This window comes from Hydractinia symbiolongicarpus, chromosome 4 (genome assembly GCF_029227915.1).
Source record: "Hydractinia symbiolongicarpus strain clone_291-10 chromosome 4, HSymV2.1, whole genome shotgun sequence".
In the NCBI taxonomy this organism is placed as follows: Eukaryota; Metazoa; Cnidaria; class Hydrozoa; order Anthoathecata; family Hydractiniidae; genus Hydractinia; species Hydractinia symbiolongicarpus.
In genome coordinates this window covers 13,976,713-14,001,265 of record NC_079878.1, presented here as the reverse complement: position 1 = coordinate 14,001,265, position 24,553 = coordinate 13,976,713, and the positions used below count along the sequence as shown (strand labels likewise).

Sequence of the window (24,553 nt, the reverse complement as noted above, 5' to 3'; positions counted from 1 at the left end):
ATTTTTTTAATTTAGGCAACACAAAATTTTGGCTGAGGCTCAAATTTTGCTGCTTAAAGTCAACCTCGTCTCCACGTCATTTTTCTCTTTTTAACAATCCCCCCGTAAGATTGTCAGAAAAGAGAAAAAAAGCTTTGAGGACGAATTGTGCCTAAGTTGCTGTGTTTTACACAAAAGCTCGACTTGTTGCTTGTTGACTGTATACCTATAACATAAACTAACATAAAATAAAAGTTAAGGTTTTTAGTTATAAACTTTTGGTTTTTTATGTCCAATACTTTAAATTGTTTATTCACTCATGCGTTTACGACGCAGTGTTCGTTTTTTCGTTTCTGTGGAACAAAACTAGATTTTGGGATAGGATGCGATGATTTTTTTGTTGATTAACGTCATACACAGCCTAAAGAGTGTACATCAACTCTTTGATTATCTTTTCCCCTTAACATCGGGACAATAGGGTCCAATTAACAATTAAACCCAATTGTCTATTAACTATGATTTTAATTAACAAAATCCTTTCTATGCAAGAATAATTAGTAACATACGTATGCTTAGTCTTCGCTGTTGCATTTTCAACTTTGCTGTGATAAATTACTTGTTTACTTAAAAAATGGTGGAAGATACGATCGATCGTCCGTATCGATGTAGTTTTAAAATAATCAAGTGTTCCAGGAGAAAGTTATTTCAGTAGTCTTTTTTTTCTTGAATGTATTTTCACATCAGAAAACTGGATTAGAAACATTTCATTATATACAGTATTTTCCCATAAAAGGGATGTAAAAGGGATGTCCAATATAAATAAACACAGCTGCATGAATATTTGGTTGTTGATGAGTTTTTAACTGTATCCATGTTAAAGAAAGTCTCTGTGAAATAGATATTACAAACGTGATAAAAATTGACATCAAAAATCCTCTAAAGAAAGTAGTGTACCTTAAAAATTTCGGTCGATAGGAGAGAAGGCAATGGAACAGCCATCACGATACCTGCAGGCTATTTTCAAAAACGAAGGTTTGTTACAAATGTTAACAAAAGTATGCCAATTTTTGTAGCGTGCGCATTCTGGTATTTAGAAAAGCAGGACACAGGGTAAACGGCTATTAGTGGAACAAAAGATCGGAAATTAATATTTTTTTACATTCTTTTATTTTAAATAAGTGTTTCACCAATTTTAGGCAAATATTTCTTTTTTAACGAATTTCTTTAATTAACGTGGTAAGTTGTTTATAATTTCTAACTGCCGAAATGCATGCGCAGTAAAGAAATGTGTTGTTTCTTTGATCCTCTCCCTTACAACATAAAACTAAGGGGTTGTTTATATAAGAGGCAGGACAACATGATTGCCGAGACGGGACGCTTGCCGGGAACGACTTTTGTCCTACTTTTTATGGAAAAACTGTCCCGGGGTGTTCTTTTCATAAATTGAAATATGCAAAGTTATCTTGTTCGTTTTCCGAGACGGTGTGTTTATATGGAAGAAAACGGGACGAAATTGTTCCAGAACAAAAAAATTCCATATAAACACAACTGATTTTTGTACAATTAATTATTGATTGGGGCGGTATCGCAACCTCGCTCCCAGGGCCTATAGCGTTTTTTGATATGAGGATGAAACGCGTACGTTTGGTGACAATGGTGACAACTTTGTACCCACCAAGATCGTTTACTGTGTCAACCACCAACTACATCTCATGGTGACTCGAATGTTGAATATCCCACTAATTTAACGCAAATGTTGAATGACTTATTCAACATTTGCGGTAATTAAATTTGTTTCTTATGATGAGAGATAGATAGATGTGCATATTTTACATGGCTAGCCTCACTAATATCGAGGTATATACCCTGTCTATTATTTTCAGGAGGGGCCATGGCTTAGATGGAGAGTTCTAGAGTATTTAATGCTCATTTTGGGCTACGCAGGCCCAATTAGGGGCCGCGCTCTACTAGACAATTCTCGGCAACATCCAACGGCCCACACATGAAGCCATCTTCCCAATTTCCCTCACATGGCTTGGGTTAACCCGGGGCTATGGTAACATTCACTCGCCCATGTTGAATCGCCGTCAAGAGGAATCGAACCCCGGTTTCCCACACGGAATACGAGAGCTATAGCCACTAATCTACGGCGCCACATTTCTTATGTGGTGACTTCATTGATTAATTCCCACTTTTTTATAATCAGTGGCCCTTCTAAAACTTTGGGAACCCGATAAAGTACACAAGGTCCTTGAACTAAAGGTTTTACCAATTCATCAGATGACTTTCTAAGGTTTTACCAATTTACCAGATGCAAAAAGAACTTTTAAAGGGATGGGGCTATTTCAACAGGGGAGGGGGGGGGGGGGCGTACGCTATTTCTCGTTGTTCCCCGACCAACCAGGGTAATCGGTGAAATTTCAAAATGGTTCCTGGTGCGTTCCATCTTGAAGACGACGAGGTTGAGAATTTAAAAGAAAGTTTAAAAGATGGATTAGTTGATGCCAGGAGAAAGATAGCAGAACTCAGAAAGGAAGTTAAACAAAAGTGAGTTTACTCTGTTATGAATCTATAATATGGCTGTGTTGCACAGTCAGGAGAGAAAACCTAAAAGGGATTAAATATAGAATTACTGTTTTTTATCCCCTTCCTTCCCCCATTTACACAATGTTGGAGAGTCATAGTGGCAAACTTCTGTCATCAAAAAAACCTTATTAATGGCACAATTCTCCTGGTATTACAGGTCGGTATTTTTAGAGTAGCCATTATGACCTTCATACAGTACCGCCTGAATGTAGTAATGTTACATGTACACACGCATTTCATGATGACGTGTAACGATGTCATGTTTAAATAAAAAAACTTTATGTGTCTATTGTTATCACACATATTTTGCATGTTTCTATTATTATCTATAGGTGCGTGTGTTAACAATAATATATACGAAAAACTTTTGTTCGAATTTAAAACATGTTATTGTTTAAATGTGTTAACAATCACAAAATATCAACTATAATATTCGAGAATAATATTAACACTCTTTTTACTGTGCTCAAAAGTTTAGATATTTATAATCATAAAAAATAAAAAAGTTTTTTTGCAAGTGTTTTTCCTTGTCGCGCTAAAAAGTTTTATTTATATATTCTCAGAAATATTTATTTTTTTCATTGCGCTAAAAAAAAGTTTTTTAAGATAAATATTTAATAAAAACTTCGTTCTTAAATTTCTAAATTGCGATCTAAAAAAGCATTTCTATCCCAGCTTTTCGTTCTTGAGCTTTTAAAATGCAATCTAACGAAGCCTTTCTATCGCCGTTCGTCGTTTTTAAACTTTTAAAATGCGATCTAAAAAAGCATATCTATTGCCGCTTTTTGTTCTTAAATTTTTAAAATGTGATCTAACGAAGCTTTTCTATCGCTATTCTTCCCTCTTAAACTTTTAAAATGCGATCTAAAAAAGCAATTCTATCGCCGTTCGTCGTTCTTAAATTTTTAAATCTTTATAACTCGTTGCATGTATAGACAAAACATATAACATTTCTTTCATGTGCAGAACAATAACATTCGCTTGCGCATTTACGAAATCGGATATACTTTAACAAATAAATTCATGTGTGAATAAAAGATGTTCGTGTGCTGAAACAATAGAGACACAAAGGGTAATTAACTTTTTATACATTTTTTTGTGTTAATCCCTTAGCAGCTGCGGTAATTATAAAAACAATACGCCACACGAAAATTTCATGCGATTGTTAAATTTCACGTGTGGGACACGAACTCTATTGTTTTTGACATGCAAAATAGATCATGTATTTAACAATGGATATATAATTAAAACGAAAGTTCTGACGCTACCGAAAGCTCATGTAAAGGTGATAACTATTGTGCACATGTAACATTACATTCAGGCGGTACTGTAAATAGAGGATGGATTTTTCATAGAATTTTTGTTCTAACTTTAAAAGTGACGTTAAAAAATTTACCTGTTAATTTAAAACCTATAATTAAACTATGAAAAAATTTTTTAGCAATCGCAATAGAAAGCTCACACATGGATATTCTTTTTCTGCTTGATTGGCAAAAATCATCCTGATAACTGATATTGTAAAAGTTTTGAAGAAAACAAAACAAACTGGTTGTCATTATACCCAATCTCAGGATAAACATATATTTTCTGATTTGCATCTGTTATTTTAATGCTTTTCCTAAAACCTAAAATAAATCATTAAATCCTTTTTTGTCTATAAGTTGTATCTACATAGGCATTTCCATTAATTACTATTCTATTAATTTCATGATCATTAATTTTGTACCTCGTTAATTTCCAGGAATAAGGTAAACCCAATGCTTAACTGAGCTAGCTGCCTTTATCAAAATCATAACGATTAAGCCTCCTAATGAAGTATCTATTGGTACAATCAGAAAGCATTATGTAAAGCTTCACTCCACAACTATTAAGGAGATGTTTTTTGCTCTCTGCTCATTGTTATTTTAATTTTTAAAATCTGGGAAATGTAAAATAAGACCACCAAAAGAGTTTCTAGAGATATTTGCCTGTTTCACATCTGATAATACATTTTTTTAAGGTTTCAAATATTCTTATTGTATGCGTATTTCAAATAATTCTTTAGACAAAAATGTTAGACAATATATTAAAAACATTTAATTTTACGATTGTCTTCATGGGAAAAAAATTGCTCACAAAAAGCCACATAAATGTCACATGAATTTTCTGATCTTTGTACATCTCTTTATCCATTTTAGAAACCAAACAATCAACAGAGAGAGAGAATTGCGTAAACGTGCTGAACATGAGTTATCTAACTATTCAAGAGCTGAAACTACTTCCCCAATTTTAATCAATTCTGGAATTGAACATAAAATGGAAAGTCGCAATTCACAATATAATGAGGGATTGCTTGAAGAACTGAAAGCAGCAAGATCTTTAAATAGAACTGTAAGAAAATTCTTAGCTTTAATTTTAAATAAAAATTTTATTTCGTGTGTTAATTTAAATGAAGAAACTTTCCATTCAATGGCTTTTCACAAGAATTAACTTTCACAAAAGGAGGTGTTGATTATTATGTTCAAGGATTTCATGTAAAATTAGTCATCAAGGATAGAAACTCAAAAATAGTTAGTTAACATTTATTACACGAAACCTTTAACAATAAAAATAAAAGTGATAGAAAAATTTATTTTATTTATCTCATAAATGAAATTCCAGAAGGAATAAAATATGCATCGTGAATAGCCTATTTCAATATATTTTAAGGAACTTTTGTGGTGCCTCGTTTTCGTGATAAATCATGAAAGTTTCCTTTGCAAAAATTTATTCCTTTCTTTAAAGTAGCACATTTTGTAGAATCATATTTTCTATCCCTTTTTTATCTAAAGTTACCCACAAGCTCTAAAAAAATTAATTTTAAAAAATGAATAGCCACTACACTTTTCCTTCAATGTATGTTTAGCATACAAAATCTGTCCCAAGAATCCATTGTTTTTTTTAAGTCAAATATAAGTACCATGTATATTTGGTGATTGTTTTTTTAGTTGACACAAAAATTATCACATGTTGAGTTGGAATTAGAAGAAGTACTGATTAGCAAACAAGAGTTAAAAGTAGAACTAGAAGCAAGTTTAACTGGCAAAGGAGCTGGTAAGTAAGTGGCAAAGGAGCTGGTAAGTGCTAAAAAAAGTCAGTAGGAAGAATTGATTAACCTACAATTTTTACGAAGCAACTATAAAGCCAAATAATTCATTAACCAAAAAAAATCAGCATGGTTTTGCTTTTTGTTACATTGTGTGATGACGGAATAGCATATTGTTTAAGACTACTTTTACAATTTTTACAATTTACAATTACTGCGACATTTAACAGTTTAGTTGATCATGTAAAAATATGTGTGTGGTAGCGGTTACTCTTATTAAGTGATTATCCCCTTTGTCTTTATTTCTATTATAAAGGATTTCTCTCCCAAAAGCTAGTTAAAATGAAGGTAACAGAAAATTAACACCTACAAAAATAAAACAAGTAAAATTTCTAAGTAATGAACATGAAAGGATTTGTTTTAAGAGTGAGAAAAACTTAAAAACAACTGATTTAGCCATACATTAGATTTCTGGATTCTCTGGATTCTAATTAAAGCATTCTTTTCTTTGCAGCGGAACACAATTTTTAACATAGAAAATTGTCAATTCCCTGACCTGTTGTATCTTTCAAAGTAGATTATTTTTTCAAACTTTTTTAAAGCGTTGGTGGATAAAATCTACACAGCGCAGAAAGAACGTGATAATGCTATGATGACTCGTTTAAAACTTATGAGTGCAGAAAATGAAGAGCTAATTCAACGTCTGAAAGCATTTGAAAAGAATCAAAAGTAAGTCAACAATACAAAAAAGTGCTGTAATGCTAAACTGGACCAAACATTCTCGTCCTTTAATTATTTCTTATTCTTTTCACGCATGTTTACAGATTTGACTCTGGTGTTGAAAATGGTTCTTTACTTGAAAATGACATGCATGTAAATCCTAATGATTTAGTAAGTGCTATGGCAACATCTTGTCGCAGTTATATTTATAATACAATCCTTACTTCAAAAATGCAGCTGATGAACTACTTTACGTGGACGTACAGCTACTCATACTGTACTGTCAGCCGCCACACTCATTTTATTTGGTATTGTAACTGGAAGGAAATTGAACCTTGTGAGCTTAATGAAAGGAAGAAAATGCAATTTTAACTGATTTTTTTATTTCTGTTTCTTTGTCTGTGTAGTTTAATTACAGCGAAATATAAATAAATTGAATACCAGTTTAATAATAACTTATTTGTATTATTTTCTAATAATTTGTTGTTGTTTTTCTAGAGCTTAAATCAAGTAGTTGATCGAATGAAATCTTCTCAGCATTCAGACACAATCGAATTTCATGGTGACCTTGTTGTGGAACAATTGAACAAAATTCAAAACTACAAAAATAAGAGGTCCACCAGTGAATATCAGCAAGTAAAAGATGAGCGAGATCAAGCGAGAGAAGAAGTAAGTTTTCGTTTAATCTCTTCCGGCTTAAATGAAGTTAGCTATACAATAATATAAATATCTAAATGCTCAACTCGAGACAAATAAAAGTAATCGCTGAGTGAAACGTAACTATATTTTGTCGCTCCTTTCATCATAGTTTGTTTTGTGTCCCGTCATTTGAAAAACAAAAATAAATAAATTCTATGTCAACTTCTTAACAAGAATAATCCAATAATAATCGCGAAACCAAATAAATAAAATCCGACGAGTAATAATATCGGGATACTCAGCTCGTCAAATTGTATCATTTAGATCTCTTGTCCAGTGTTATTTTATGAATTCGTGTTATAGTGTGATTTTGGTAGCCATTTTTAACACATATCAATGTTGAGAGTTTTTTCTATGCAGTGTTTTAAAAGTTGTTTGTGAGTTATTCAACTAATTTAAAGGGACGCACATACAAAATTGCTTTCATTCAAAATAGATTCTACACCTTCGCGATGAACTGAAGGATTTGCACAATGAACGAGAATTGCTTGAAACACAGTATCGCAAAAACGAAACAAATCGACTGAAAACCATACAAGTATGTTCTGCACATTTGCTTTAAAAGATTATTCGTGTATATTTTGTTATGTTAAATGGAAATATTCGTCGAAGAAGAATTGTTGAAGTGATTTTATCCAATTTTTAAGGATCAAATGAAAAGTGTAATTCAAGAAAGAGATCAAACACTTCAACATTCTCAGCAATTACAAGAAAAATTAGATGCACTAAAATTACAACACAGGTATGTTAATAACTTGTGGTCCATACACAGATGTTCATACACTTGTGTTCCCTGTATTACCAGTACCCGAATTCTGTCTGTTTCCCTGCGAGAAAAAAAGCCGTGCTGTTTGCAAACACTATATTTATGCAGGATATAGCAAATGCAGCCATGTAAGGCGGACATTTTTCCGTGGATTTTCCCCCGGGTTGTCGGCTGGTAAAATTAATAAATACCTGCAATTTTCCTTTTTCTACTTTCAGTTGTATACATGCGTTAAGTTTGTGCTGCAGTTTTTTTTGTTAGTTTGTTGATACATCGGAATATTCCTTGTATTGTATACATTATTTAATGTATACAATCACAAAGAAGAAGAAAGGAAACAAAATATTTGAAAATATATCTATCTAAACAAGCATCTGGAAAACTTCGGAGGATAGGGAAAGGTGTTAGTGTATATGAACAAAAACTTTCTATAATGTTTTCTTTGTGGGACGAAATAAAGTAATGGTGTAAGAGTTCAAAGAAATCATTTTTAAAGATCTCAAAGGAACTCGCCATTACTAATCGTTACTTTGTCTGGAAAAGTCAACAGCCTTAAGTTAAATGTAAGTTAACAGCTTATTTGAGGATATTGTGTAATCTAGCTTAAAGAATTCCCTCTCAAACGAAGCAACGCTGCGTGAACAATTTACCACCACGATGGATGAATTCGAATCCAAACTGAACGAGAAAGAATCTCAAATCAACACTGCTCGTCATTCGTACGACGATCTACTAGCAAAACTAACCAAGAGTTTACAAGATAAAAATATCATTGAAAAACAATTAAAAAGTTCAATTCAACAGGTAACGGAAGAGAGAAAAAGAGCGGATAGGTACGTGTAGACTTTTTTTACCATTTTTTATGTACATGTCGAAACACCAACGTAGATGTTTTAATATGTGTGGTAGTAGTCTTTAAGAAAATTGTTATTTTGTTTGGTGTTCTTAAATCTCTTAGAGGAAAAGTCTTTTTCGATTTCGATTTTGTTAGAAAGACAGATCCTACAGCGTTCTAAAATTTTGCGGATGACTTTATGAGTTTTTCCAGTACGTCCTTTGGCGTTTTTAAACACTGAAAAAGAAGCAGGTTGTAATGTAAACCAAGACATTGTTGAGAGATGTTGGTATTATTGTCTTTTTTAGATTGGAACGTCTCGTGGATGTATTGCGCAAAAGAAAAACCATCTCAATAAGTGACACGATAGATTGACCTCTACTGGTCTCATTTTCCGACTAGAATATATGTTATTTATTTGAGTAAATATTAATTTATTAAGAGTGATCCACTACATATCTATATATACAATAATGCTGATACAGTTTTTCTTTGACAGAAAAAAGGATGAAATGCTAAAAGTATGTTTTTTATCTACTTCCATTCCTTCCAAGGTGGCAGCCTACGAAAGTAATGTATTTAAAAGTTAACCCAAATATAGAAAGCAAAACCTGCTGGGCTAGCAATACATATAGCTAAGTGTTTGAATAGCCACACAGAATCTTTCATTATCACTACTAAAACTGTGTTACCTTATCTGTCCTTTTATTTGCCTGAAAATCCATTACACCACTTACACTGTTGACCACAGCGCACAAAGTAAAGCATATAGCACACTGCTAGTACTTTATTTAACATGATGACAACGAGATAACAAAAACAAATCCAGCTATTATGTGTATGAATTTTGACTCGATAAGCCAGCTATGTTAAAAATTCTTGCTGGAGAATTTTAAAGAAAAGTGAAGGGAGAATCAAAAGTTTATCCTTAGTAGTATTTTTTCTAGCTTAGTTCCGACAGTTACGTACTATAACCGAATCGTCACTTTCATGTGACTATAAAAAAGCGATGGAGAGACTAAAGGAAGGGGTGAACAGCGAAATTGTACTAAGCATGGCAACTAAGTTTCGTTAAAATCAACTACTTGCAGAAAAGATAGGACTCTACATAAATTAGCGATATAGACGTTCTGAGTGTGTGTTTCAATTTGATTTTAAAGACTCTTTTTAGTTATAACTGCTTCCTTGAAGGCTATATAATTTTATGGTAGTATAAAATACTAGAAATCGTTTGAAATAGGCTCTCAGATGCAGATATCGTAGATCTCATACAGAAGGTACGTGATTTTATAAAAAACGTCTTTAATGGAGTGTGCCGAATCCTAAAAAAAATTGTACTCTCGAGTGCCAAATAAACGTCCCCCTCTGCGCTTGTTAATATTCCAGAGTTTATTAGGGTAGTTCAGGTGATTACCAATGGTGACATGGCGCCACTTCTCCAGAAGAAGGTGTAGGTAGTTATAATCATGAATCCCTATGAAGTTCGCGCTTAACAGAGGGAGGCATTGATTTAAAAATTTTGGTTTGGTATTGATGCTGCAAGTTTTTTGAAGCTATCGAGTACGATAAATTTTCGGTCAGGATTTACAAGAAAAAATAAGATTGAGGAAGTGACTTAGCTGGACATGTTCCATTTTAGTTATCAAGTTTATGAGATTATTTTTAAGTGCTGATCCAGCCAATTCTATAAAGAGAACAGTCAAAGCGAAAACAGGAGATTGGATTGGCTGTTCCTGGAAAATGTGATAGCTATATAAAATATTGGAACTTCATCATAAAGTAAAAAAGTATTTATAAATGATTTCCTCGTTTTTGTTAATCAAAAAACTTGAGCGAGAACAACTTGTCATTTGTTTTTACTCATAAAAACAAGTCTGCTAATATTTCTTTATTAAACGCCTCTCTTAAGGGGCGTCTATTGGAAGGGCGTTTACTAGATGGAGACGTTTGTTAAATTTTTTAGTTTTTAGGAAAAAGGGGGAGGGGTGTTATTAGACGATTTACGGTATTCAGAATATTAAATCTGGGTTTCTTAACAATATTTAATAGCTTCTAAAACAAAATTGGAGAAAATGTGTTTGTATAAAGGTAACTGCTAATTTTTACATAATAATCTAACCAAATAGAATTTAGTTTAATAATAGACAACTCTTGTAAAACTAACATTCAATGCCACAAAATGCAGTCAATTTTTAAATAGCCATGTCACTGATTCTTTTATGAAGACACGCCCAATGATGTCATAGTCATAAAAATTAGAATTATATGACTGGTATGGTTATAACGCCCTTACGATACTTAAGTTCTTAAACACGCCATTAGCTTTTCTATTCCATTTTATTTTTATGGGAAACTTGATAGCAACCTGCACTGAAAACGAGGATGGTAAATAAAAACGAGGTTGATATAACTGGTCGCATTCACTGTTGAGTTAATCCACATCTTTCGCAATTATAAAAGTTTGATATTAACGTGGTTGGGATTTTAAAACTAAACCCTCATGGATAAATGTCATTGATTACAAAAACAATATAACTTTTATATTTCAAACTTCGATTAGAAGGAATCTATGAATTTCACACTAAAATTACAATCTTATTGTAACAATAGGATAAATTTTACACTTACGTGTTTAAATATTGATAAGTAAACGACATGAAAAAGAAATACGCTTTTAAATAGAGTTGTTAAAAAAGTATTTGAACTTTATTTAATGAAGAGAAAAGAAACATGAGTTAGATTATTTTTTTTTACTCAAAATTTTAAAGAGGTTTACAGTGAGCATGGACATTCGTTGTGGAGGAAAAATGTTTATAATGCACTCGTTCGCTTACTTGTTGTTGTTTTGGCTTGCCGTTGGTTGCATCGGTAGGGGTTTATTATAATAAATTACCAGAAAGAAATTAGGTAAAAAAAGAGACGTGTAGAAAGATTTTTTGATTTGTATTGCTTTTCCTGTAAAGAAAAAAGCACATGGTATTGTGGATAAAAAAGGTTTCTGTACAATATTAACTTATCTCAGATTTCTTTTCTCCAAGGCTAATTGCTTTCAGGACGAAAGCTGACTCGATAGAACATAACAGTCTTTAGATGGTGTGGTCCGGTAGGCTTTTGTGGGGGTACATTTTGGAGACCTCTTAATTAAAAATTGTGCTGATATTGTATATGGGTTCGGACATTCTTCTTTGAATCATTTATCTTTTTAAACTGACTTTTACCTTTTGGTTGCTTATGCAGGTAATTTAAAAAAACACTGCGTCATCTAAATTTTGAACGAGGATTCTTTAATGTGAAAACAGAAAACTTAATTTTTATTCTATGCATATAAAGATGGGGTTTACAAAGAACATATTAATAGCAGTTAAATAAGATTTTTTTTATAGTTAACAATTATTTTAAATATTTAGCTAGAGAACCATTTGGTCTAATGGAGAAAGAGGTGCAGGCTTTAATACTGACGAACTACAATGCTGAAGTAAAACCAAATGGTAACCGAAGTAGTCAGTTGGATGTCTTCTTTGATATGAGGATAACAAAGCTGGCTGGATTGGTATGGTTTCCACTTTACTCTGTAGGATACGTTAGTGATGAACTATTAGCTTTCGTAAATTCATGATTTGTTTTTTTTTGCTTTTTTGTCATTCTTTATCTCTTATGTTTTGTGTTACTGGTTAATGGCTTATCCTTTATGACGTTTTTAAGGACTGTTTATTCTTTTGCAGGATATCAAAAATCAAGTTATGACACTAAACACATTTACCATGTTGGTATGTAGTTTTTCTTTTTGTCATTACGAACAATAAATCCTTCATTGCGAATATTTCGATTTGAAGGAAAAATACACTGAGTGATGATCATTAAGAAATGGCTTGAATTGTTGAAATCCTTACAGTTTTTTTTTCTTAAAGTTTCAAAATAGAACAGAACTTTAAATAGAAGAATTACGAAATGATTTCCTTGTTGTCTTGAAGTAGGATTTAAAAAAACATAACACACATTTTTTGATCCATAAAATCACATTTCTGTACAGAATCTCATTCTGAGCGAATGTTGATTCTAGAGCAAACCAAAACGAAGAAGAACAATAGTACTCAAATTTCATTGGTCATTTTGTTATTTCTTTGGTCCTGATCGTAAAAAAAGGTTAAATTGTTTTAACTTTCACTCGGGTTGGGAAAGAAAAACTTAAAGTTATTAGCCAATGGAATTGATCAAACTGTCTAGCATGTTGAACGATGTCTGTAAAGCGAGCAAGCTATATTATAGATCGAGGTTTAATCCTATTGTTGCATCATTTTTTTTAGAGATGGAGAGACAAAAATCTGGCATGGAACAGTTCGCTTATGAATGAAACTGCCAGAGTGACAATGAGTAATACATTGATCTGGACACCAGATGTTATGCTATATAATGAGTCAGTATCAAAAACAATATCTTAACTAGTCTATGCTTCTGTGAATTATCTTTCCAATTCTGTTTTCTAGAACTGGCTAGCTAGTCATGAATATTTGTGACGTTTTTTTTTTTCTGATAGTTTTTAAGCATGTCCACAATCGGTAATAATTTTATCTTGTATAACTTTCATTGCTGTGGCGGTTTTGTTCCTGATGTTTTTTTGCTATCGATGTCAATAATCGATAAGGCTCGGAAAAGATCCACTTAGGCGGGATGAATATGGCAAAGAATCGTCATTTGAATTCAAAAAAATTGTTGTTATTGTAGAGAATCTAAAAACCTGACCTAACTTTTTCAAAAATCCTTTAAATAAAACTTAATTTTTAAAATTTTAAGAAGGGTGACCAGGTTCGATAATCAGACGTTAAAAATCAAATGTGTAAAATTCGAATATAATCTGAAATTATCATTTTTACAAAATTGCTCTCGAAGAAACTGAGATTGTGAAAGTAATTAGAGCGCAACCAATCATTCTTATCATACCTAACCAATTGATTTTCCGAGAGTCATGAAGCTCAAAACAAATGATAGGATTCTTATAAAAAAACAGTGCGTAACGCGAGTTAAAGGATAAAAAATGGCGCGTTTGAGCGGACTATCACGATATTTATCAGGAACACTGAATTAAGGACGGGTAAAATGGTCAGCTAGAGTTTTTGTGTTTTGATCTAACAGATTAACATATTGATTCGATACTGAAATTCTCCACAAAAATGTCAACAACTATTACGTCGCTAAGCCACCAGACGCAATCATTCAACATGGAAAATAATCTGGGCTTCACTTTATTCATAATTTTCTAATAGTGCTGAAGACGAAATATATACACACACAGATTTATATCGAACAAAAGTCAACATTGAGGATGATGGGAATGTGATTTGGGTTGCACCTGTCAAATGGAAAGCTTCATGTCACGTGAACGTCACGTGGTTTCCTGTAGATAAGCAAGTAAGAAAAAATTTTATCAAGAAAAATTTAATGCCAAACTCTATCATGTACACTTGTGAAAAACTCAGTATAACAAAATTTTATTCTTACTAACTTTTTTCTCGTTAGATTTGCAATATGACGTTCGGTTCATTTTCATACAACGTTCATCAAATGAATTTAAAGTTTTGGTCAAAACCAAAGGATGGAATATCGGGTAACTTACCAAAAGGATACATTAGTCTTTTACCTTGAAGAAGGGACAACTGGCATTTCTCATAATTTTGAAGAACTCTAAAAATATTTCCAATTTTCATTTTCTGGTTTTGATATGTTATGATTGTTTTTGGATGTCTTTTCTAATCTTCTGTCATGGATAATCTTACCAACAACAACAAATAACTTAACTTAAATTGTATCACTTAAAATGATGATTTTACCTTTAGGTAGTACCTTTCATATCATAAACGGTGAATGGAATATTGACAAAACTATACCCTACGAAGAAGATCAGATGTTTTCCTGCTGCAAAAAACCATTTTCAGTGATCACCTATGAAATCCATTTGTACAGACTTCCCTTGTATTATTTCTTATATTTGATTTTTCCTCTCATCACACAACTTCTGTTGTTCCTCATCACATTCCATCTACCGCCTAATCTTGGAGAACGGATGGGATTCGGCATAACAATACTTCTGAACGTCACGCTCTACCTTGTGATGTTGTCAGAAAAGTTACCCGAAAAATCCGATAAAGCATCCGTTCTTGGCGTTTGTTTTATCACTTTATTTTCTTTGTTGTCTCTTGGAATGGCGTTTTCCGCCATGACCGTGTTATTTTCACAAAGAATGACTTCTCCTCCACAGATGTTTTTAAACTACATTTGCAGAAAGTCAAAATTTCCAGACAAAAATGGGAATGTATACAAAAAAACATCTAAGATGGAGGGTAAAATTAATCCTGGTTTTGAGGAGGGTGAATTAGATAGCATCGAAATGAAAGGCATCACGTCAAAAGAAGAACCGACGAAGAAGGAAATTTCTACTACTGAAAATAGTTACAACGAACAATGGTTGCGCATAGCAAGATTTTTTGATAAACTTTTATGTACACTTATGGCGATATTGACAATTGTGTTACCCATCATAATTTGTTTATCTTTCGACACGACATATTTGGGACGGATGTAGAGCAAGTGTGTATTTGATGTAATCTTTTATGGCGAAAAAGAACTTTATAACAAGACTTTTTAATAATCGCTAAACTTTAATCTATTAATATATTATTTTGTAGAGGATATTGATGAATAAGGAATACATTTGTGGTGGTGTACAGGTAGTTATTTTGTCAAAACATATCAAAGCAGTTTCATTGTGTTTATAGCTAGCTACCAGCATTGCACAAGATTAATTTTTTGTGTTACTTTAAGCAAGTTTATTTAAGTGAGTATGTGAGACAATGAACATAAAATTTGTGGTAGATAGCCGAATAATGACAGCTGACAAATCAGATTAAACAAGGAAACCTGAGGATGTAAGACTTTAGCAGTGGTACAAAAATACACCGCTTTTAATTTGTAAATAAAATCTGTATTCATTAAACTTTACCCAGAAAAATACGGTCAAGAGAGCCAATACATTTTTGTGGTGGTTTTAACTTCCTTTTACCTATATTGTTCAAAGTGTTTTTAAGCTTTCACAAAAAACAGATAGTGTATAGCCTGACTGAAAATTTTCTTTACTAAACACATTCAAATTTAATAAAAAGAGGACTGTTGTAGAGTTGCGTTTGTGATTTTGTATTAGGTATTAAATTATTCAAATAGTTCGATGAAACATGTCAACAAGTTAAACACAATCATCAATGAAGACATTTTGAAATAGTTTCCTCCAAAGCTTAAACCGCAGAGATTAGCTTCTGGTGGATAAATAAATAAAACAAAACGAAGAATGTATGTGAGCAAATAAGATATAAACGTGATAAATAAAACAAAACTGGTGTAAACTTTTTAATAAAGAGTAAAGCTGAAAATACGACGATAAGAATATTTTTGTGGCATAAATTATTTTACAATCATGTTACAACGTAAAGTTGTTTTTAAATGACAATATAGTTTACAGAAACTTATTTGGATAGTTAAAGTTATAGACGACACAAAAAAGTCATATCATTTCTTTTATCAAAGCACAACAATGATGTAGATTTCATCAGAAGAAGGTGGTTCACTTCATATTTACTTCATTTCATATTCTGTTATGCAAAATACACCTGATATTCGTACAGCGCTGACTCACGACGTTTAAAATAACTCATCATCTTGTAATTAGCAACAGTTATTAAAAATTTAAAATGTTTTATTTTTGAATGCAATTTCCGATTTGAGGAACGGAATGCGGTATCACAGTGGTTTGTTATTAATGGTATACTTATATGTTTTCGTGTTTATTAACAACATTTGCATACACTAGAGAAGAAAAAAGTTTGAATATCTGGTTATAAGGTTTCTATGTACAAGTTTCTGTCGGTGTGTATCCAATCTTCGTAAAGAGTTATACAGATGTTACATTGTATGGTTGGTTTCATTACCTCTACAGTCTTATGTTATCACTAAATGTTTGCATGCCACCATGTTTATTCATTTTCATTTCACTACTATATGTCTCACTTGATTTACACAGTATAAGTACTAGACCTTTAACCTACAGTTACACATCAGCAGGTCGTTCTATCTATCGGCAGGTTGTTCTATCAATGGTAGTTGTATGTATTTTTATTTTGTTTAACTTTAACATGCTTTTACTTTACCGGGCATGCACTACAGAATATCTGGATTCGCAGATATTATACCTAAGAAGGATAACAAGATATCTTTTGAATATTTGCACCGGAGTAGGTTTTTACCTTGATAAGCAGCTGTTCGAATTACTTGCAACAAATCGTAAATATTCGTTTCTTTTTCTAATAGATACAACCACATTTAAATCATAAAAACGGCCACTACTATTTATTTAATTAAAATAAAAAACACAGTGGTATTGAACGTCAATAAATACAATAAAATACTGAGTTTAAAAAAGCTGCAAACTGTTTTTTTGTGATCACTTTGTGTTTATTCATTACAAAGTTTGAACGTATCTAGCACTCATCTTCAAATTCGAACAGGCAAATACGATGTTTGTTCGAATTGAGATCTAATTTAAACTTTTCAAATACTTAATTAGACACCCTTAGGCCAACTTCGTATCCCTTTATTAGGAGCGTCTACACTGTGGAAATTAATTTTATCAGTAAAGTAGTGTTTCAGGAATCATCTCCCAGAACATCCTATTTCAACACCAGATCTAATAGTGCATATTTCTACCATTATATTTCCGCTTTTTAACTTTTACAGTAACAAAAATCCTTCCAGTTTCACAGTTATTTTTTTAATATTTTCGCTGTTTTGCACCTTTCTCATAAGAATGAGATAATTCTGACTTGTGACATTTGACGTAATTGATGTTAAAAAGACCATAGATGTACTGTTCTATCCTTTCCCATTTTGTTATTTTGGTTTACTTTCGCATATTCTAATTTGTGGTAACTTGTTGATTACAAGATATTACCTTGATATGACAGAATAGTTAAGCTGACGATGACAATGCTGCATACTCAGGATGTCTGTAGTGGCCACGCTGAGTAATAAGCACTTATAGAAATGCTAATTCATATTGGTGTCTCCTGCCATGCATCGTCAACATCCCCTAACTGCAGAAACAAATTCCCTGCAAATACTTACCGGTCAATTAAGTTTATTTTAAATTTTTACAATCGATTTAGAATTGTATTTCACTTTGAGCTCTCCACCTTCTTTATCTTTCACCGAGAGTTTTTGACAAATAAACTACAACAACGACAACAACAACAAATTTCAACCTCTACAGGGTATGTCATCAAGTGTCCGCTACATAGTGGCTTCTCAAATGTGCTTATGGTGTTTCAAAAGCCTGCTCCGGGATGTTGAGATATAGTAAATCGAACGCACAAAATTTAATATTTTGAACTTGTATCAAATTTTCTTGCATAAAATAGACAAATGTTTTACAAGAATTGTTTCCTATGACCCATTGTTTGGCGTGTCAGATATAGAACAGCCAGTTTGAGGAAGTAATATAAATTACGGCGTCAGGCTTGGTTTATTAAACTCGTTGTTAAAAAAGCAAGAAACGCGATTTGTTTAGGGGGATTCGTAGGGTTGGAAAAAGTAAAAAATTATACGGTATTATATGGATTATCTAGAATCTAGATATTTTATCTTTCATTTCAATAATAATTAATTTTTTGGCTTTCATCTTTTTCTACAGATTATCAAACATAGATTCGTGACAGAATTAAACGTGTTTTTTCTGTAAGTTCTAATGGTGTTCACGCAACCATAAACGTGTTTTTAAAACACTGGTTTGATTTTGAATGGTGCACCAGCCTAACTTAGCAAACCAACACGCGAATTTAGCCTTACCAACAACTAATCAACAACTAATCAACGACTAACCAACGACTCACAACTAACTAAAAATTAAACCCAGAAAATACAGAAAACTAAGCAACATTGAGTCTCTATCAAAATTCTGCGAATATCTCATTAAATTTTTACCGCAATTTAACGGATTTTGCACCCCTCCGCCTAATACTCCCATCGTCATAACTCATCGCAATAAATGTGTAGACACTCCCACTCCGAAAACATCTTATTAACAGTGTACTACGTAAGGATAAGGGTTCTTTTTAATTTGTCGGACTAAATTATTTATGAAATTTGATTAAATCTGCCAAAAATAAAAAAACATGATGAAAATTCAAAAGTTTTTATTTCCATGTAAACAAGAAAGTGTGGAGGTTTTCGTGGTCGTAGTACATTAATATTAATTTGCAAGTTATTCGGTTTATGTTGATTTGCTTCAATGTATAGCATTTTCAATTAAAACTGCAAGTTTCTTATAAGCACGTGGTCAAATTCTCTATTCGGAAATCATTTGGGAAATAACTTTCAACAGAAGGGATGTTGAAATCAATTCACAATGATATTTCTAGTTGTTATTCTTATGTAAGCTTACCTTACAATGTAAAATTTTCAGAAGAAAAATACTGTAGCAACAGAATTGCAAGAAAATGAAGAAAACGAAAATGAAGAAGAAGAAGGCAGAATCTCCTTGCCATTCGCTTTTTAATTTTTAAACAAATGGCATTGCTAACGTGTCCATACCTTGATTAATCTTTTTCAACATAGTAAAGATATTGTTTTAAAATGTTTTTCATAAACAAATTGGCGGTAACGAGAACACGTACCAATTTTTTGTTGTGATTCTACATGTTAGTGAATTACACATTTCATTGATTTTCTTTTTGATGAGGCGATATGTGATTGGCGGTGAAAATTTTCTTCGTTTGATTGGTTTCCTTCCTTTTGATTGTTTATTTGCATGAAGCTTTTGTCGTCCTTTTTTTGAATCGCAACCAAACCTTTTCCCCTACGTCAGTGTTCTTTCAGGATGTTAGAAATTTGTCAGTTTGGTAGAAATAATTTGCACCGCATAAAACCAACATTGGCAAGCAGGAGAAGGGAGGAAAACGGTTCAGTGTCAGCAATTTTGTTGTTATATTATATTGTGTCTACGATTGAAGAATTTCGTCTACAAATTTTTTCTATTAATGACTTGCTTTCAAATATCCGCCATTGCAACGGCCAGGTTATGGAAGTGAACAAGAAAGTATCAATATCCTAATTTTGAAGGTGTTCTTCACCGTACTTTGGTGTTATACAGACATGTCGAATATACAACCGTTTTGGACGGCCAGATGGCGTTGTTATTTTTATATGATTAAAGTTATTTTTTTTGATTTAGGATTGCTATAAATAGAAATGGGTGCGGCTGCAGCGATCACATTGTTAGCCATTTGTCTACTTTGCTATATTCTCGGATTAACTGGACTTATCATTGGTTGCTATGGTCACGCGTGGTGGATTTTTGACACAGCTACGTATAAAAAGGAAATGGGATTATGGAAAGTTTGTGAACGATTGCTGAATGCAGAAACAGTCTGCACAACTAGAAAAGATCTTTTTGACTTTGATGGAAAGCAAAACGCAGGTGCATATTTGGCATCTTGTCTGCGATGAATTCGAATTTAACTTTTAAAAAGTTGTTTTACAAACTTAAACGCTAAAGTCAAATTTCCATTGCAGAACTAAGGTTTTGTTGTTAACTTTTTTTCTATTAGGAACACTACTGCCAAAGAAAATCGATCGTAAAAATTGATATTATTTTTTATCGTCAGCAAAATTTGACATTCTTCATTTACTTCACAGTACATTAAAAATATTTGCGATTTAATTCATCAAAATACCGCTTTCGCAAAAAGAAAGTGCTCAAAATCATTTTTCTATTAATCTTTCAAATTCTATATCTAACTATTTTTATCTTTTTCTAGAAAAAGACACCATTCTCATAATTCTGATAGCGGCTGCAGTATTTTGCTTCTTAGCATTTCTAACAACTCTTCTAATGATATGTTACAGAAAGCGTGAAGGATCATGGAAGTGTTCAGCATTGGTATCATTTTCCGTTTCATTAATTGGAGGTAGGCTTTTGTTTGCCACTACTACATAATAAAATGCCTTGAAAGTAAATAAATATAGAATAAATACCCCAATAAATTGAAATGAGGTCATGGAGAATGACGAAGTACGTATATAGCGTTTGGTTAGACTGTTAACAAAAAAAAAGTTTTTTTGAGGATTCGAAATATTTACTGCTTAAAAATTTCTATTAATGACAACGGTTACAACGAGTTTTATGTGTAATATTTAACCTTAACTAGTCGTTAGCCCGTGGAAAAATCCACGGGTTCGTCCGTCGCAGCTAAGCTACCATTTTGCGTGACAGACAGACGGACGGACGGACAGGCAGACGTATACGGGTATTATATTATAGATATGAAAACAAGATGTGAGAATTTACAAATTAAGTCTGACTGTCAAAATAATTACTGGATAAACAAAAAGGTCGAGTAACAACGATTTTAGCTTTTTTAATTGAATTTAGTTTTGCCGACGTGGAATGCCATCTGCCTGCTTCGCTTCTTGTATTTTACGTCGGCAATTTATAATTTATTTTGCGATCTTGCACTCCCAGATACGAAGGACAGTTAGAATTGAGAGTAGAAAGAGAGTAAAATATTTGGAAGTTCAAGTTACAAATGAAAACCACGTTGGTATTTGCCTCGGTAATTTCCGATTGCTACCGTGAATTAAGAAAGGCTGTGCTCACTCATTTAGTTATATTAAATCTAAAACTTTTTATTAATACATCTGTTGTGGGAAGACAACAATTTTCGTCATGTTTCCTTTTTCCTTTCTAGCACTGATAGCTTTTGCTGGACTCGGCTATGCAGAATTTGAATTTGAAAGTGAATGGAGCACAAATGATCATGGCTGGTCAGTTTTACTAGCATGGATCGGTGCTGCAGCACAACTACTTGCAGCAGTCATTTCTTGGATACTTATGTTTGTCGTACCTACTGAAAGTGGTAGTAAACAAACTGTGCATTACGTTGGAAACACTAACCCAACGTATCAAGCAGATTACTATAGATGAGTTGTCATGTTCCAGATTAAGACTGTCAAAAGTGTCAACAGGCTGACAAAATCCATGTCTGTCCATGTAACAAATTAAAAATGATTCTAACTGTAATATATATGATATAATAGGTTCATATTTACTTATTTCAATATAGATGTTTAAAGATTTTAAATTTTATCCACATTGTGATTATATATAACCTCTCATCTTTCCTTATTAAAAAAAAAATATTAGGAGATAAAAATTTAATTAAAACAAGTAGTTTGTATCTCAGCTTTTATTAAATGTAGAAGTATATAATATTCCTAGATAAAACATAATTTTATACAAAAATATATAACTGTACATTAAATTCAAAATTATGTTCTTCCTTGATGGCTTTCCTTTTCTTTCAGAAAAAAAAAGGATTCATATTCCCTGTGTTAGTAATATTCGTAATAAGTTATAATAATGGCTATAATAAAAAATAACCCAATGTTCTTTAACAGAAGCTACATTTTGAACATACTAAACATATTTCGCTTTTTTTTATTCGTTTTTTTCCAAATCACCCGTAATAGGATATTTAATCAACTCAGAAACGTCATTGTGACGTATTTTGATATAAGCATCATAACTTTTGTTCTATTACCACAGTTGCTATACAAATTCTATAGTGATAGAAATGTGTCTAAACAGTTTCTCGATCTGCTAAAATTGCCCGAATTCACTCTTTTTTAAAATTTTCACATAATGCCCACACGGGCATAACTTAGTCTGTTTAAAAGCAGGGAAAAAAACTGTGTAATGAATATACAATTATCCATAGATATATTATTAATTATCTCTTTTAATAATATAATTGAGCGTTTAAGGCTCTTTCTTCTTCGATTATACTTTTAAAACTTCGGCTCAAAACATAATTTGTTGCTTATCACTTCTACTAAAATTGCTTAACAATCCTGTAGATTTGAGTACAGTTGCTTAAAAACTAGTTGTTTGTAAAAAATACGTAATAAAAACCGGTCAGTTATAAAAAAAGGCTTATGTGTTTAGTAGTTCTTTAGTAGTTCTTCTGACGAATTAAATCATAGTCATAAGAAAGAGAGACTCTTGTGACTATGACTAAATCTCAGTCTCAATTTAATCTCAGTAACTGAGCACACTTTGAACACCACCATACAATCTATATTTACCACCAAATAATAAGGGCGATGATTTTTGACATCACAATTTATAGTCTTAACGACCTAATCCTATAACGTCCGTCATAGCTTTTCCATTTTCGATATATTTTTGTATGTTCTTTTTATTTTTAGACCATTCAGCGTCGTATTTAGTATAAGGAGGAGCCGCCCTTGTGTATATACCAATATATGTCTTTATGAATGTGATGTACCATTTCCAAAAGGCTTCGTGTTGAGAAAGTCCAACTTCTCTTCCAGACCAAAACATTAAACGCATCCATATTCTAGAGTCGTCAAGTTTAAAACGTTGGCCTCTCTTTTCATCTTCCCGTTTGTCGCAGTTTCACGCGCGAGAGTGCGATACGTGTCTCATGCCCTCTCGTCCTGAATCTGTGTAAACATCCCCTTCCCCGCCCATCTTTTCGATGATCCAGTCGGCTAATCGTTGACCGTGCGCCGCTGCTCCGTCTGTATCGAACATAAACTTCGACAACGTTTCGTCTTCAAACGCATGGGCGTAAAATCTAGTTGTCATTTGGCGTATTTTATCACCGCCCCCAACATCTTTTAAAAGATCAGCTGTAAACTTCGAATTTTGTAATTTTTCATGTGGTAAGGATTGTGTAGGGAAAGATTTCACTTCTTGCTTACCAGGTAGTGTTTTATGAGTTGTTTTGTGAAATGGACAAGATGTAAACTTCTCGAACTCTATTTGCTTACTAACATTTTCAATTGGACATTCCAAATGATGCGCCATGTTTAACAAAACCTAGCTAAGCACATAAGTTGTAAGTTTATGTAAAAAACAAAAACAATGGATGAAAGAGGCTGCTGCACTTTAAGATGTATATAGCTACGTTACACATTTAGTTCTGAAAAATGCGGGAAAGGGGCTGTACGTCTAAATTTATTGCTTAAAAGATGAAATACCAAAGAAAAAAGCGAACAGCATCATTTTTTTTTCATCATTTTTTAATAGTTACAAGCATATTATTTAGGTAGAGAATTTTTCTCTTTTTTATGATCCAAAAAATCAACCTACCTTTGTGTTTCGGCAAAACTTTGAAAAACTCGAGAAACAATACTGGATTTTTTTATTGCGTATATTTAAAAATATACTTTGCCAAGTACTAAGATAATTTCAGTACTAAAACTTTTTCTTTCGAAAAGATGTTGAGTGAATTATAGATTCTAATTTTCTGTTTACTTTTATATACCTTGCATAGAACTTTCTAGATTAACGAAATAAATTCTAGAATAAAAAACAATTCTAGAACAAATAAAATCTCTTAACTCATGCTGGCTTGTAGTATTATATCAATGTTTTTGTCCAGACTCACTACGATGGAGATCTTATTAAATTAAATAAAACGTTCTTGTTAGTTATCATAGCAGCCCCTTGCTAAATTGTGATTGTTCTCCTTCAAATTGTTTTGTCTAACGATAGCCATAGACTGTAAGGAAAATTTTTCAGCCAAAAGCTCTGCATAGGAGTGCGTACAACATTTTAAGAACTGTATAGTTCTAGAACATTCAGTTGTTCTAGATCATTTCGTTGTTCTAGAATGTTCTATTGATCTAGAAAATTCCGCAAGATGTGTATAAAAGTGAACAGAAAATTAAAATCTATAATTCATTTTTCAAAACAAAAAACTGTAGTACTGAAATTATCTTAGTACTGCTTGGCAAAGTATATTCTTATAATATATACACAATAAAAACATCAAGAAAT

At 32.4% G+C, this 24,553-nt stretch overlaps 4 protein-coding genes across 6 annotated transcripts; 3 read left to right on the top strand and 1 right to left on the bottom strand.

Moving 5' to 3' along the window:
- Positions 1 to 2,366: 2,366 nt before the first annotated feature.
- On the top strand, positions 2,367 to 9,170 carry LOC130641458 (mirror-image polydactyly gene 1 protein-like). Its single transcript, XM_057448265.1, has 10 exons — positions 2,367 to 2,526; positions 4,743 to 4,935; positions 5,532 to 5,637; positions 6,232 to 6,358; positions 6,454 to 6,520; positions 6,848 to 7,018; positions 7,485 to 7,586; positions 7,696 to 7,790; positions 8,417 to 8,647; positions 8,958 to 9,170. The coding sequence occupies exons 1-10, from the start codon at positions 2,405 to 2,407 to the stop codon at positions 9,022 to 9,024; spliced, it is 1,281 nt and encodes a 426-aa protein (XP_057304248.1). The 5' UTR covers positions 2,367 to 2,404; the 3' UTR covers positions 9,025 to 9,170.
- A 2,174-nt stretch (positions 9,171 to 11,344) lies between these two features.
- Positions 11,345 to 15,368, top strand: LOC130641455 (neuronal acetylcholine receptor subunit alpha-7-like). The gene is made up of 7 exons (XM_057448260.1): positions 11,345 to 11,517; positions 12,057 to 12,199; positions 12,372 to 12,416; positions 12,954 to 13,063; positions 13,911 to 14,055; positions 14,164 to 14,251; positions 14,481 to 15,368. The coding sequence occupies exons 1-7, from the start codon at positions 11,433 to 11,435 to the stop codon at positions 15,224 to 15,226; spliced, it is 1,362 nt and encodes a 453-aa protein (XP_057304243.1). The 5' UTR covers positions 11,345 to 11,432; the 3' UTR covers positions 15,227 to 15,368.
- Positions 15,369 to 15,905: 537 nt separating this feature from the next.
- Positions 15,906 to 22,115, top strand: LOC130641456 (uncharacterized). 3 transcript variants are annotated; one of them, XM_057448263.1, is made up of 4 exons: positions 15,906 to 16,253; positions 19,919 to 20,164; positions 20,505 to 20,654; positions 21,435 to 22,115. In XM_057448263.1, exons 2-4 carry the CDS (start codon positions 19,936 to 19,938, stop codon positions 21,668 to 21,670), a joined length of 615 nt encoding a protein of 204 aa, XP_057304246.1. In that variant the 5' UTR covers positions 15,906 to 16,253; positions 19,919 to 19,935; the 3' UTR covers positions 21,671 to 22,115. The 3 variants fall into 3 exon arrangements, with proteins under 3 accessions (XP_057304246.1, XP_057304245.1, XP_057304244.1); XM_057448262.1 differs by having other exon boundaries at positions 15,906 to 16,456; XM_057448261.1 differs by having other exon boundaries at positions 15,906 to 16,603.
- A 577-nt stretch (positions 22,116 to 22,692) lies between these two features.
- LOC130641457 (uncharacterized) lies at positions 22,693 to 24,158 on the bottom strand. The gene is made up of 2 exons (XM_057448264.1): positions 23,864 to 24,158; positions 22,693 to 23,590 (listed from the first exon to the last, which is right to left on the bottom strand). Exon 2 carries the CDS (start codon positions 23,576 to 23,578, stop codon positions 23,165 to 23,167), a length of 414 nt encoding a protein of 137 aa, XP_057304247.1. The 5' UTR covers positions 23,579 to 23,590; positions 23,864 to 24,158; the 3' UTR covers positions 22,693 to 23,164.
- Between the last annotated feature and the right edge of the window lie 395 nt (positions 24,159 to 24,553).